We start from the raw sequence: 15,558 nt of genomic DNA on the forward strand, positions 1-15,558 counted from the left end.
ATAATAATGGATCCCATTTTAATTAGACTTCTATCAACTGACATTTTCAATTGATACCATTTTTTAACTTTTGAGAAATTTAAGAATTTTTGCTAGTTACATGCTTATGGGCTTTACTATATCTGTAATGTCAGTGCCTCCCTTTTTTTTTTTTTTTTTTTTAATTCCTCACTGGTCAACAGGGAGATCTGTACACATTTGGGGATATACAATTATCAGCTAATATTCTGAGTGAATTTTTTTACCTTCAGATACTTGATTTTTTCCATTATAGAAAGGAAAGTTCATTTGTAAAGGCATACAATGTTAAACAGGTAATCAATTTTTAATCAGGCACAAGGAACTCTCTTAAATAATCATTGATTTTTTGTTTTTACTTCATTGTTGTCCCAGGATGATAATCCAGGCTATTAGGACATACAGAAAAGCCAAGAGAATTTTGCTATTGTCTGAAAACAGCTAGATTTTATGTCTTTGGGAAGATTTAGAAAGGAAGTATGATTATGCACATAAATCCATAATCAGTGACCAAGGTGGTCACAATACAATGATGTTCCGTGTTTAAAGAATTTTAGTACATATCCCTTCATATAACCTTAAAGCATAACCAAAGAGTGTAAAGATTGTGTTATCCAGTAGGGAAGACTGTTCAAGATTGGAAACCATTTAAACTTCAGTTAACCTTTCTCTGGAATTCAGTAATCAAGATCTTTGTAATTCATTCAGTTCATCTGTTTTGATAAGTAATACAGATTAGTCAAGGGAAAACAGCCTCTAAATAGAACAGAGCAATGTTTTTATACAAATAATCAGGTTAAACACAATCACTTATCCATTTACCATGCATTTTAGTGTATTTTCTATTTATTTTTATTGATAAGTGTATTTCCACAAACTAGAGACATTATTATGGTTGCATATCATCTCAGTCCCTCCTTCACTGAGATAATAACTGTTGGAATATCTCAACTACATCAGATACTTGTTTCAAATTATCATACTTTAGATTCCATCAATCAGTTATCATTCAATTAAGAATCATTTTTTTTTAATGAACACTAGTTTAAATAATGTGATTGTCATTTTTTTAGACTTAAGTCCTATACACTGAATAAATTCATGGGCCAGAAAGGTGTATGACTAAATACTATTAGTTAACAAAATAATTATTTAGCAGGTACTTTTGCAGCTAGTTAAAATGATTGTGAAGGTCTCATCTCTCCCATAACTATCAACATCTGGAACCAGAATGGTACGTACAGTCATTACAAATGATGGACCTACATTGACACATTATTATCACCCGAAGGCTATAGTTTAAATTAGGGTTCATTCTTGATGTTGCACATTCTATGGTTCTTGACAAATGTATAATGACATGTAGCCACCATTGTAAATATCATATAGAATAGCCTCACTGCCTTAAAAATCCTCTGTGCTCTGCCTATGTATGTACCATGGTATTCCAATTATTTTTTAAGTGTTGCTGCCCTAATGCTCTGAAATATAATTAATGCTAATTATCTCTTGTGGAAAACAAAGAAAATGTCAAACAAATCTTTCCCCAAGATAATTCCCTTGAGTTTCCCAAGGTAACTCCTTAATTCACTATTCTTCTTCATAGACATTTCAAAAATGTATTTCTAAGACTACTGCTTCCACTGTCTCATGTTCTTTTCCCTCAAACATTTAGACTCTTGACCCACCACTCCACTGAAGTGTACCTGTCATGTCTTGCCAAATCTAAATATGGTTTCTCTGTATTCATTTTACCAGAGCTCTGAAAATTCAGATCAGTTGAACTCTTCTTTCTTGATACATTCTCTCTCTCTGAATGCAATACACTATACTCACTTACTTTGCCTCCAACTTCACCTTTCCAGGAATTTTTGTATTATCTTCTCCATAATTTGACCCCAATCTCAGAGCATTGTTTTTGACCTTCCTATGTTCTTTGTCTTCACCCTTTTATTGATGTCTAGTCAACTGTCTACCTGATAATTCAATTTTTATCTTTAATAGTCACCAGAAATTTAGTATTCCCCACAAAAGAGTCCATGACCCCTCCTGACACCAAATGTATTCTCTTCCAATATCCCAATCTCATGGCTCAAGAAAAATTAAATTACACCCTTCCCCTGGAGCATATCTCCATAGGCTTCCCATTGCATTTAGAATATCCTGCAATAAACTATTCTCTCTGACATCATTTCCTACCATTTTCTTTCTCATTTTCCATATTCCAAATACAGTGACTCTTCAGCACTCAGACCAAGTTGTCTCCCTCCTTAAGACCTTTGCCGTTGTACTGCTGATGCCTCTTTCTGGAAATTGCAGCGGGAATGCTTGAATCCTTCTCTTCATTCAGGTTTTAATGAAAGTGCCATCTCCTCAGATGTCTTCTCTGACCACTCAATTTAAAATTAACTCCCCCAGGGGCTCCTGGGTGGCTAAGTTGATTAGGCACCTGCCTTCAGCTCGGGTCATGATCTCAGTGTCCTGAGATTGGGCTCCCTGCTGAGCAGGGAGTCTGCTTCTCCCTCTCCCTCTGCCTCCTCCCCCCTGCTAACGCACTCTCTCTTTCTCTCTTTCTCTCAACTAAATAAAATTTTTTTAAAAATAAAATTAACTCCCCCAATTAACAAATAGGTTTATTCAACTTATTGATTTTTATTGTTTTTCAAGTATTCATTATCAGAATTTAATATATTTATTTCAGAATTTAATTGCTATTGTGTGTCTGTCACAAAAAAAAGTGAAAAAAATGAAAAAAAAACCAACAAAGTAGAATAGCTTTCTAAACTGAGATTTCTGGTAGAATATATATTTCCTCTCTATGTCTAAGGACCATAAAGATAAATGGCACAAACTCAGCCATAAAAAAAAGAAGGCAACTCTGTCATTTGCAAAAAAATAAATCAACTTAGAGGGCATTATGCTAAGTGAGATAAACCAGACAGAGAAAAATAAATGGTATCACACATGTGTGGAAGCTAAAACAAAACAAAAGGCAATTTCATAGAAACAGACAATAGAATGGTGTTGGCCAGGGGCTGCAAAAAAGGGAAAAATGGAGTGACGTGGTTGGTTCAAAGGGTACAAATTTTCATTTATAAGTTCTGAGGAACTAATGTACAACATGGTGACTATAGTCAATAACAGTTGTATGCTTTAAAGTTGTTGAGAGAAGATCTTATACACTCTTGCTGTTGTCAAAACCAACCTCTGTGCTCCAGAGCTGAAATATAAGATTGTTATAACATATATGTATATTATATATAATATAAGGAGTTTGAGGATTAAGAGGAAAAACAGAGGGGCACCTGGTGGCTCAGTGGGTTAAGCATCTGCCTTTAGCTCAGGTCATGATCTCAGGGTCCTGAGATGGAGCCCCGCCTTGGGCCCCTGCTCAGCTGGGAGTCTGCTTTTCCCTCTCCCTCTGCCCTCCCCACCCCACCCCCATTCATGCTCTCTCTCTCAAATAAATAAATAAAATCTTTAAAAAAAATAAGAGGAACAATAGTTTTATTACTTTGCCACTAGGCAAAGGAGGCTGCAGCAGGCTAATGCCTTCAAAACTGCAGACCCACTGGGGTAACAGGCTGAGGGGTTTTGTAGGAAAATACAGGACCTGGGTGGTTTCGATAGGAATCTGGTAGGTGCTGCCAAATGCACATGTCATGACTTCGAGGTGGTTTCATGACTAGCACTGGCACTGGCCATCTGAATCTCCTTACTAAGTATACATCGGGGTCAGTGAAATGTATCAAGAGTAAGTTTCTGGAACAAAGGATTTTCAGATAAACAAGTGAAGGGGAGGGGCAAACTTCAAGAATAAGGAAGAGAAAAGTTTGTTCAGTTTAAAGTCAAGGCTTGCTGAAGCACTACTGTGTCCATCCATCTTTATGTTTCCATAGTGGTTTCATTACCACACACATGTAAAAAAGTTAACCATGTCAGGTGATAGACATGCTGTTTATCTTGATCTCTTCCACAATGAATATGTACATCAAATCATCATATTCTACACTTTAAATGTATACCATTATATTTGTCAATTATTCTTCAATAAAGTTTAAAAAAAGGAATTACCTATCATATCTTTAAGAAACCAAATCAATGGTTACCAGAGGGGAGATGGGTAAAACAGAAATTAAGGAACACACTTGTGATGAGCACTGGGCGATATATGGAAGAGTTGAATCACTCTATTGTACACCTAAAACTCATAGTACACTGTATGTTAACTAACTGGAATTTATTTATTTATTTTTTTAAAGATTTTATTTTTTTATTTGAGAGAGAGAGAATGAGAGATAGAGAACACGAGAGGGAAGAGGGTCAGAGGGAGAAGCAGACTCCCTGCCGAGCAGGGAGCCCGATGTGGGACTCGATCCCGGGACTCCAGGATCATGACCTGAGCCGAAGGCAGTCGCTTAACCAACTGAGCCACCCAGGCACCCAACTAACTGGAATTTAAATAAAAACTTCAAAAAATTCAAATCAAACCAACAACAATAATAATAATAACAAGTAGAGATGAAGTTTGTATTGTTCATAAGCTCTTATGGAAGCTGGGTTCTTAAGTAAGCATACACTGTAATTAGGAAATAAGTTCTGTTTTAGAGGCACATGGCACTACACCAACAGAGTCCTGAATACATTGGTTACAAAGAATTCTTCAGATTTTTTTAAAAATATCCGTTTGTTTGGAAATGAGTCAATCCTGCCGGTGGTCTTCCCACATACCACTCAGGTTGTATAAAAGGCCCTGTGGAGATTATGAAATTCAAACTCAAGGAACTGATTCTGCTCCTTAACTGAACCCTCCACTCCTGACGCCATGTGCTACTATGACAACTATTATGGTGGCCTGGGCTATGGGTACAGTGGCCTGGGTTGTGACTATAGATGTGGTTGTGGTGGCTGTGGTTATGCCCATCGTCCACGCTGCTTTGGAAAATACTGTTGTTCTGGCTTCTACTGAGCTATTCTAGTTGGCTGATCGCTTGAATAGTTCCTGTTACTTATATAAAGATTCTCTATCATATTGGCATTATTTTCTATTCTGACATTAATACCTAAATCCTAGGCCACTTGTGATAAAAGAGTCACCAACTCATGAATTATCTAGAATATCCAATGATTTTGTGGGGTAAAAATATCCATTCATTTTTGTATGTTTGCACAAATCCAATCTTGGGAAAATTCTGATTTTATTTATTATTTGTTTATTTTTTATTAAATGTAAGTTCATTTGCAAGTGTATAGTATGTTTTTTACATATATTCATTTATCTTCATCACTACTGAGTGTAAGAATGTGTGTGTGGGTGTGTGTGTGTGTGTGTGTGGCTGCATAGCTGCTATTTTTCTATCAACAAAAGTCTGCTCCAAAAACATGAATTTTCATTGGCACTTGAAGGGACAAAGGCATCATTCTGAGAACTTGAACAGCTTGCAAGAGGAAACCATCCAGCATGACTGAAATGGATGCAGAGCTTTTACTGATGAGGCACCAACAAGCATCTTCTAGAGTTTTCTCTTTGCACCACTCAGGTGCAGGCATATCTCATGTTATGTTCAATCTCTTCTATCGCCACTTCTTAAAGACAATAGCTGGTCATGAATTCTCAAAAACAAAACCAAATTAAACAGCAGCAAAAAGATTAGCTGGACAAACTAAAGTCACTGTCAGCTACAAATTGGTTTCTGAGCAGTAATTGATATTCATCATCTCTGTCCCTTTATTACCCATTCTACATAGGTCCTCATAGTTTGCTGGCACCTCTGCTGGTCTAGGTAGCTACAACTATATCCCTGAGAAGTCTGAGCCCTCCTCTCAGTTCTTGCACCCTTATGCAGCAGTCCTTTGGGAATGGAAGCAACCCCAATAAATCCTGCAAATTTCTGACATGTCTCTTCAAACTCCCACTATACAGCAGAACTATATCTCTTCACAGTAATCAATACTGTAATTAATTTCTCTGCTGATCTACTGGTATGTGGAGCCCAGTGTTATCAGGTAAGCAAAAACTCTATAGCAATTTATTAAGTGGGTCCCATGGAGTGATGGTGAAAGAGAATAATTTTCTTCAACAGATTTTTTTTTCCAGATCTCTATATTCTAGATTTTAGGGACAGGGTAGCATTGGTTAAAAATATATTCTACATTGTAGAAGTAATGCCAAATGTCACAGAGTATAATCCTTAGCTCATTCATTAGCTGCATTTTAAGAAGCCGTTTCAACTGGTCGCTGTGATATGTGCTAAGACGAACAGATCTCATAGCCACGGATGCATTATTTCATCTTCTTCTCGGAAACAGTCTCAGTCCACAGCAATGTTGTGCAGGATTCTGTGGTGATAAATAAGCCACCACATATCTCAGAGACTGGTGATGGTCATGTCCCTGTGGACAGTAAAGGAAGCCCATACCTAAATATCTATCATTCTTATTAAATAGCAACTTCCATCTATATGGAAGGAGTCTGATAAAATCAACTTGCCATCAAAAGCTGGTTGGAATCCTCTAAGTGTGGTGTCCCATTAAAGGCTCAGTGAAATCCTTTGATGCTTGCAAATTAGGTATTCCAACTCCAATCCGTTTTGTAAAAGGAGACCCATCTCTGCTACTATGGTAATTCTGTTTTTGAGCCTCACTTGAACATGTGCTCGTATTACAGATAACAGAAGCTGTTAGACATTTCCTAGCTGAGTCACTGTCCACCTGGTTGTTTTGTACAACCTTCTCTGATATAGATACACTATGGTGAAAATTGACATCAAACTCAAATATCTACATAATTTTTATCCACTCTGATATGTCCATCTACACAATTCCTCCCCAGATCTGTTTAAGCATACTCTTTCTGACCCCTGAAAAACTAGCCAATCTATTCGTAACTGACCCTTGAAAAACTAGCCAAACTATTAATAACTGTCCAGATGTCTTCGTATGTTCTTACCTCAGACCACATCTCCCTCCACATAAAATTAATGATTGGGTATACTGCAAGAAAGTTCTGCCTACTGGGGACATTTCCCCTTACTATTCATTCTCAGAGCAATCCTTAGTGCAACGCAGTCCGTTTTCAGGCTAATTCCAACACATTGAGAAGACCCATCCATGAACCATGCCTAGGTATATTCTTGCTCTGCCATTTAGTCATCAGGACATCCCCATGGGGCTATAACAGTGAGCTTACAGAAAGGCTTTAGTGCTACAGTTAGGCTTTAGGCTAGATAAGGCTTTAGTAGGTAACAAGTGCAACTCCTTCATTACCTTAGCACCTGTTCAAACTGACTCTGAATCTATACTACCACTTAACATTAGATTCCTGCTGCTAAGTCTACCAGAATTTACAGCTTGGTGGATCTGAGAGAACCCAGTCATGAAGGTCAGCACCATCGTCATTTGATGTTGCATAGTGACAGATGTTCAGTCTCTGCTTGGATCCATTAGTATGCCAGGAGCTTCTTTTTGAGCTGTGAATATATTCTGCCACAATATGGCCTTGCTCCAGAAACCTAGCAATCTGTGCTGCAACTCGCACATGGGTGTTTGCCAAAAACTGAATCCTGCAGGAGGAACAGTAATGAATCAAATGTGTATACGATGGGTATCACAATTCCTATATCCTTTAAGTCTTTAATGGTGGCAATAATCTGTCATTCTATGCTGTGATGGTTACTTTTATGTGTTAACTTGACTGGGCTCATGGAAGCCCAGATAGCTAGTAAAACATTATTTCTGGATGTGTCTGTGAGGATGTTTCTAGAAGAGATTAACATTTGAGATCATAACCTAAATAGAGAAGGTCACCCTCACCAAAATGAATGGGCACCTTCCAATCTGTTGAGGGCAGAAATAGAAGAAAAAAAAGCAGAAAAGAAGCTAATTTTTTCTCTGCCTGTATCAGGACACCCCTCTTCTCCTGAACCCAGACATTGGTGCTCCTGGTTCTCAAGGCCTCCAGACTCAGACTGAATTACACCACTGGTTTCCTGGTTCTCCCGCTTACAGATGGCAGACTGTGGGACTCTCAGCCTGCATAATCATGTGAGACAATTCCTGTAATGAACACTCCCTTATCTCTTTCTATATATTTCTTCAGGGCCTCCCATTTGAACATTCCCACTGTAATTTACTGGTGAGGGAACCATGTAAAGATTTAGTTAGCTTCTGTGTATATCCATGCTATTTAGGCCCACAAGACTGCAGAAATTACTACACACTGGGTTTATGGGACCATTAATCCCATTTTGAGATATATTTGGACCAGAACTCTGATTGGCATCTGGTCTTTGTGTGTCTTCAACCTAGTAAGAGGTAATTCTTGTATTTGGGGTCTCTATACAAATCTGAGCTCAGATCCCACTCTAAAAAGTTAGATATTCTCTTTTCCTAGTATTCAGTTACTCTGATAAATTCCCAAAGTCCCTTCAAAAAGAAATTGGAAGTTTATCCCTTTAGAAAGAAATTAGTTGGATAGACAGATGATAGACAGGTCAATAGACAGATAGATAGATATGTCTATGTCACTGTAGCACACTTTCGCAATGGAGCCCAAATTCAGGAAGGAGAACCATGAGCAAATAGGTGATGGGAGGAATCATCATATATTGAGAGTAGTGGCATATATATAACATGTAAGGAGGGGAAGGCATAGAATTTCTGATAATTATTTCCAAACTTCATCCTTGCAGTCTGCAATGTCTTTACTCAAGAACCGTCACAGTGGTGTATTTCTAGAAGCCCCATAATGGGATGTTAAAAACTGCTATTTCATTTTTCCTGGCTCCATAGCCTTTCCAAAAAATCTGATAAAGCTAATTCCTTTATGTATTCAATATCTGATATTTTTTCTATTGTTGACAATCAGCAACCTTGACTGATTCAACATTGCTATAAAGTATATATACTAAATATGCAATCAAAAAAGAACATAGCATTTATATTGACCTTAGGATCAAAAATATGATCATAAATAACTTCAATTCACCAAGCTACTATCTTCAGAAAAGAAGGGAATATGATAATAATGCTGTAAAAAATCTGTAATGATTCAAGAAACCAATAGAAGTTACTGTAAATAGTTATTGCCATCCATTAGCAAGAATCTTGAGAGTATTTCTTCATGCTATTTGATAAGACTGAATGAAAGAAAAAGTAAATAGATTAAAATTATGTATATAAGAAAGAAAGAGAAAAATTCACCTAGGGAGAAAATAGAAAGAATCTGAAGTAGAACATCACTAACATCTAGCATAGATCAGCAAAACAGCCACAATAAACATAAGCAATAAAATACTTTATACAGTGTTAGAAATGACTACCTCCACTTGCCCACACCATAAGGTCTTCCTTAAGAATAATAGATATTGCTGGGGTGCCTGGGCACCTCAGTTGGTTAAGAACGCGACTCTTTGTTTTGGCTCAGGTCATGATCTCAGGGTCATTGGATCGAGCCCCTCAGCCTGCGCTGCCGCCGACGCCGCTGTGGGCCTGGCTGCGCTCCGTCCGCTCTGTCGCCTTCTTCCCTAAGCGCTACCAGGCCGGCCGCCATGGCAAACGTGGCCGACACCAAGCTATACGACTTCCTGGGCGTCCCGCCCGGCGCCAGTGAGAACGAGCTGAAGAAGGCATACAGAAAGTTAGCCAAGGAATACCATCCTGATAAGAATCCAAATGCTGGTGAAAAATTCAAAGAAATCAGTTTTGCATATGAAGTACTGTCAAATCCTGAGAAGCGTGAATTGTATGACAGATATGGAGAACAAGGTCTTCGGGAAGGTAGCGGTGGAGGTGGTGGCATGGATGATATTTTCTCTCACATTTTTGGTGGGGGATTGTTCGGCTTCATGGGCAATCAGAGTAGAAATCGAAATGGCAGAAGAAGAGAAGACATGATGCATCCACTTAAAGTGTCTTTAGAAGATCTGTATAATGGCAAGACAACCAAACTACAACTTAGCAAGAATGTACTCTGTAGTGCATGCAGCGGCCAAGGTGGAAAGTCTGGAGCTGTTCAGAAGTGTAGTGCTTGTCGGGGTCGAGGCGTACGCATCATGATCAGACAGCTGGCTCCAGGAATGGTACAACAGATGCAGTCTGTGTGTTCTGACTGTAATGGAGAAGGAGAGGTAATTAATGAAAAGGACCGCCATAAAAAATGTGAGGGGAAGAAGGTGATTAAAGAAGTCAAGATTCTTGAAGTCCACGTAGACAAAGGCATGAAACATGGACAGAGAATTACATTCACTGGGGAAGCAGATCAGGCCCCAGGAGGGGAAGCTCTATGTGGATTTCAGTTCACATTTAAGCACCTTGATGGACGTCAGATTGTGGTGAAATACCCCCCCGGAAAAGTAATTGAATCAGGATGTGTCCGTGTAGTTCGAGGGGAAGGAATGCCACAGTATCGTAATCCCTTTGAAAAAGGTGATCTCTACATAAAGTTTGATGTGCAGTTTCCTGAAAACAACTGGATCAGCCCAGACAAGCTTTCTGAGCTAGAAGATCTTCTGCCATCTAGACCAGAAGTTCCAAACATAATTGGAGACACAGAGGAGGTAGAGCTTCAAGAATTTGATAGCACTCGGGGCTCGGGAGGTGGTCAGAGGCATGAAGCCTATAACAATAGCTCTGATGAAGAAAGCAGCAGCCATCATGGGCCAGGAGTACAATGTGCCCATCAGTAAACTCTGCAGACAGATTGCACAGGTGGATTTTCTTTCCACGTTTGCCCGGTTTGCTTTCAGCGATCCAGCTGGAGTGTCTGGTCAGTCCAGATGAACTGATGGACATCTGTTGGTCTATGTGTAACTTTTAAAATTGGTATAGCATCTACAGAGTGTATAATTTAAACTAACCACAAAGCTTTACATCTTCATTTTGACTGTTCTGTAGCAGAATAAAGCACTTGAAAGGAAACAAGACTCCCTTTCACACATGGGTTATAAGTTTCAGTCCTGGTATCTGCGCTTGATTTTTATCAGTTTTGTGTAGATTTTATGTTTCACATTTTAAATCCAAATCCCACATTGTAAAGTTTGTGTACAATTTGTCCTGAAGCTTTGTGTTTGGCTGCATCTGCGTAAGCTGCTACAAATAGAATAAAGAATTTCATAGCCTCTATCTATCATTTAGATGCATGGAAAAATGGGCTTTGCACACAATGGGTTTGGAGCTGACTGGGAACAATGGGGAAAAAAAATTAGCTGTGGTTGTAAAGTCCTCCCCCCCTTTTTTTTACCATCTTGCGAAAGGTTTCTGAAACGTGATAATAAAAAGCAGTTGGTATAAAAATAAATAAATAAATAAAATAAAATAAAATAAAATAAATCTTTTTAAAAAAGAATAATAGATATTGCTAAATAGGCTAAATGAAATTAAAAACCTAAACATTTTTCTCTACAGTTGTCTGTGTATGAAAGATTTGCATATGAACACACATAAATTCTGATGGAACAAGTACTAAGCCTAAGTACTGGGTATGTAGATTATTCTTTTAAAGGATAAAAGAGTTTGAAAAGAACATGCTATCAAAAATCAAAGAATTGATCTAAGGATTCAGAATAGGCCCACCTGTCCAAATAGCACCATTGCAAAAGAAGGGAGAGCCCTTTAACAGATTTTTTTTTAATTCTAAAATTCATAATGTTTGAGAGACATGGAATGGATAACACTGTTACAAGCAAATAGCAAAATCTAAACAGGAGAAATATATATTTGTCATGGGAAATGTACGGCCTTTACTGAAGATAGAAAATTTAACATAAGCTGAGATGGGGGAAAGGACTGACAGGCTTTCCTAAAATTTGGAGCAAAAGCAGGGGCTCCTGGGTGGCTCAGTCAGTTAAGCAACTGCCTTCGTCTCAGCTCATGATCCTGGAGTCCCGGGATCGAGTCCCGCTTCAGGCTCCCCGCTCAGCGGGGAGTCTGCTTCTCCCTCTGACCCTCTTCCCTCTCGTGCTCTCTATCTCTCTTTCTCTCTCTTTCTCTCTCTCTCTCTCTCTCAAATAAATAAATAAATAAATAGATAGATAGATAAAATTTGGAGCAAAAGCATAAAAAGACAACAATTATGCCAAGTAGAGAAAATCATGTACTTCAAAGATTCTAGATAATCTAGCGAAGGAGAGTTGGAATTTCATAATTAAAGTGGCAGGTGGAGAAAAAAGGATGAAGGAAGAAAGTAATGGAAGACTTTTTACTGGGGAAAAAGAGTTAAAAATAAACTTGGTCATTAATACATTAATTTCATGTTAGTCAATAATAAGTGGTACTAGTAACTAAACTTATCCCAGGAGATTCTTTTGCATTTAGTGGGGGGGAAAAAGTCGTTGCAATTATCCAGGCAGGAAAAACCAACAACGTTTTATATTCACATGCACAGAGACAACAAACCGGTAATTATGAGACATCTCTTTGCCACATTAAAATTGCCAGTGAGAAAATTAACTCATTCCTTTTTTATTCAGCTGTAAAACAGGGCAATTTTAACACATCATAGAGTTGTTCTGGGGCTTATGTAGGATAATGTGCATAAAGGACTTGGCAAGTGATTGTCCTATGATAAACAGCTAAAAAATGCTACTTATTATTATTTAGATTATAAATATATATTATTACCCAGAGCTTTGGAATATGAATTACATAAGCAGCCTAGAACAAATTTGATAGAAAATGACTCTTTTATATGCAAAGAATCAGAAAATAAACCATGCAGGAAATAGTAAAAAGTTACATTTACTAGATACTAACATTCTCAGAGCAATCCAGGAAGACTGGTTCTATCATTATACCTAACATTTTTATAAGAACACCAGTTTCCAAGAGGGTCCATAATTTGTCAAAAATCACGAGCCAGTAAGAGGCAGACCTATGTTTTATGTTTTAGGGTGGTAATTTAGGAAGTATTTTGTGTATACTGTTGGATAGGGTGAACACAATGATGCTGAGGTAGAGGTTTGTCACTGTAAAAAAGAGAGACACAAATAAGGAACAGTGTAAAGTGTAAAAGATGCCCATGTATTTCAATTGCAACTGGAGATATTCATAATTTGAAGACTTTAAAGAAGTGGACCATCCAATGTGAGTACAAAAATGGATATTTATTGCAGTGCCTGGGTGGCTCAGTCATTAAGCGTCTGCCTTCGGCTCAGGTCATGATCCCAGAGTCCTGGGATCAAGCCCCGCATCGGGCTCCCTGCTCCACAGGAAGCCTGTTTCTCCCTCTCCCACTCCTCCTGCTTGTGTTCCCTCTCTTGTTGTGTCTCTCTCTGTCAAATGAATAAATAAATCTTAAAAAAAAAGGATATTTATTTGGGGATGATAATAGTAGCATTTAACATCAGTTTCAATATAGTAAAGCTGCTAAGAATGTTAATCAATTCTAGGTGACATTAAAGTGTATGTTGGGGGAAAATTATGGAAAATCATAACCAAAAAGAGTCTTGGCTTGTGGGCACTTGGTTGGCTCAGTCGGTTAAGTGTCTGCCTTCAGTTCAGGTCATGATCCCAGGGTCCTGGAATCAAGTTCTACATCGGGCTCCCTACTCCATGGGGAGCCTGCTTCTCGCTCTACCTCTCTCTCTCTCTCTCTCTCTTTCTCTCTCCCTCTCATTCTATCTCTCATGAATAAATAAATAAAACCTTCAAACAAACAAAAAAAGTCTTGGCTTGTGATGCTACATCTAACACATCACTTGTGTCCAACTGTTATGAGTTACCAAACAAGCCAAAATAGTTGTAAAATTTACTATTTCTTTAGATGTGTAAGCATAGATCAACTAATTTCTACTTAATATTAAACAAAAATTCTAAGCTTCAAAAATAAATAGGAAAGATAAGAGCTCATACAGGTATACGTGGAGGAAAATATGCTCTCTTTTGGGGTTTGATATTTCCAGGGATCTTAATCCTTCTTGTGAGGGCAACAATTTCAAACTTGAACCTGACAACCTGCCCCATGAATTGGGGCCTATCCATTACCTTAAATACAACACTTCAACTCATTCATGTCCAAGATCGAGAAATCACATTTCAAGAAAAGATAATTGACAAGACATATAGGGTCTTGTCATATGAGTCACACACACACACACACACACACACACACGCACGCACACACACACACACTAGTGGAAAAGGTAAGCAACTGCAACAACAACTGTGAAACCATACACCTGACAGGGAAGAAATGACTCGGGACAAACAAGTATGGAGGATGCCACAAAGCAGCTTTAAACATAAACACACAATGGGTTTTAAAGATGGTGTCATCTTTTAAAAATAATTTCTTAAACCATAGCAAGACTTGTTAGGTTGAAACAGGCTGGGGTGGATTTGAACGACTCTACCTCTTGAGCTGAACAAGCATAAGAAACACTTCTTGCTTAAATATGCCCAAACCAAAGATGAGAAAACCAGAATTGTGTGTCAACACTCATATCTTGGTGTTTTTCATTCAAGATTTTATTTAAGGGATGCCTGGGTGGCTCATTTGGTTAAGTGTATGTGTTTGGTTCAGGTCATGATCTCAGGGTCCTGGGATTGAGTCCTGCATCAGGCTCCCTGCTCGGCAGGGAGTCTGCTTCTCCCTCTCCCTCTCCCTCATGCTCTCTCTCTCTTTCAAGCAAATAAATAAAATCTTAAAAAAAAAGATTTTATTTAGATTCAAATTAGTTAACATATAGTATAGTATTAGCTTCAGGAGTAGAATCTAGAGATTCATCATTTATATATAACACCCAGGGCTCATCACCAGAGTGCCCTCCTTAAGGCCCATCACCCATTTAGCCCATCCCCCACCCACCTCCCCTCCAGCAACCCTCAGTTTGTTCCCTATAGTTAAGCGTGTCTTATGGTTTGCCTCCCTCCCTGTTTTTCCCTTATTTTATTTTTCCTTCCAACAGTCATATCTTATAAGGAATTTCAATAGATGAAGATTCTGATGCAAAAGCACTTGGAATATATAGTGTTTCCAGGCAATTCTTAACTAAATTGGCAAATACTATCCCATTTACCTTAACAATAACCCAACATCACACATTATTACAGCTTAACCAGAGTAGAAAACTGACAGCTGCAAAGATTGGTATTTTTTTGATGTCACAAATCAAGGACTTGGTAGAGCAACAGAATTAGAAATATGAAAAGAAGATATCCCCTAAAGAAGGCGATTGTTTCCTTTAGTACAAATAATGTTTAAAAAGCTCAAAACATAGCTGTTAATATTAAATGAAAATAGAACTGAGATTGTTATGCCAGATTGAAGAAGTTTATTAGAAAAATGGAGAAAAATAATCTGTATGAAAATCAAAAGGCAGGATCTATGACAACATCATCCAGATGAGACAGCTGGCAGGAGCTCACAGGATAATTTTCACATTCTTCTACTTTTCACAAGTTATAACCAAGAAAGTAAGGACTTGCAGTTCAGACAAAGAGCACCAGAGTTCAAGTCTTCAGAAAAAGTCATGTCAAACACCTGTGATGTAGAATAATCAGCCCTCAACCATGTGGCTCAGAACGCGTGGGGCTCAGAACTGG

At 38.2% G+C, this 15,558-nt stretch overlaps 1 protein-coding gene across 1 annotated transcript; it reads left to right on the forward strand.

The window, feature by feature from the left end:
- The first annotated feature begins 9,566 nt into the window (after nt 1-9,566).
- Nucleotides 9,567-11,207, forward strand: LOC113917918 (dnaJ homolog subfamily A member 2-like). Its single transcript, XM_035723694.1, has one exon. It carries the CDS (start codon nt 9,567-9,569, stop codon nt 10,701-10,703), a length of 1,137 nt encoding a protein of 378 aa, XP_035579587.1. The 3' UTR covers nt 10,704-11,207.
- Nucleotides 11,208-15,558: the final 4,351 nt, after the last annotated feature.

This window comes from Zalophus californianus, chromosome 1, assembly GCF_009762305.2.
Source record: "Zalophus californianus isolate mZalCal1 chromosome 1, mZalCal1.pri.v2, whole genome shotgun sequence".
NCBI classification, from domain to species: domain Eukaryota; kingdom Metazoa; phylum Chordata; class Mammalia; order Carnivora; family Otariidae; genus Zalophus; species Zalophus californianus.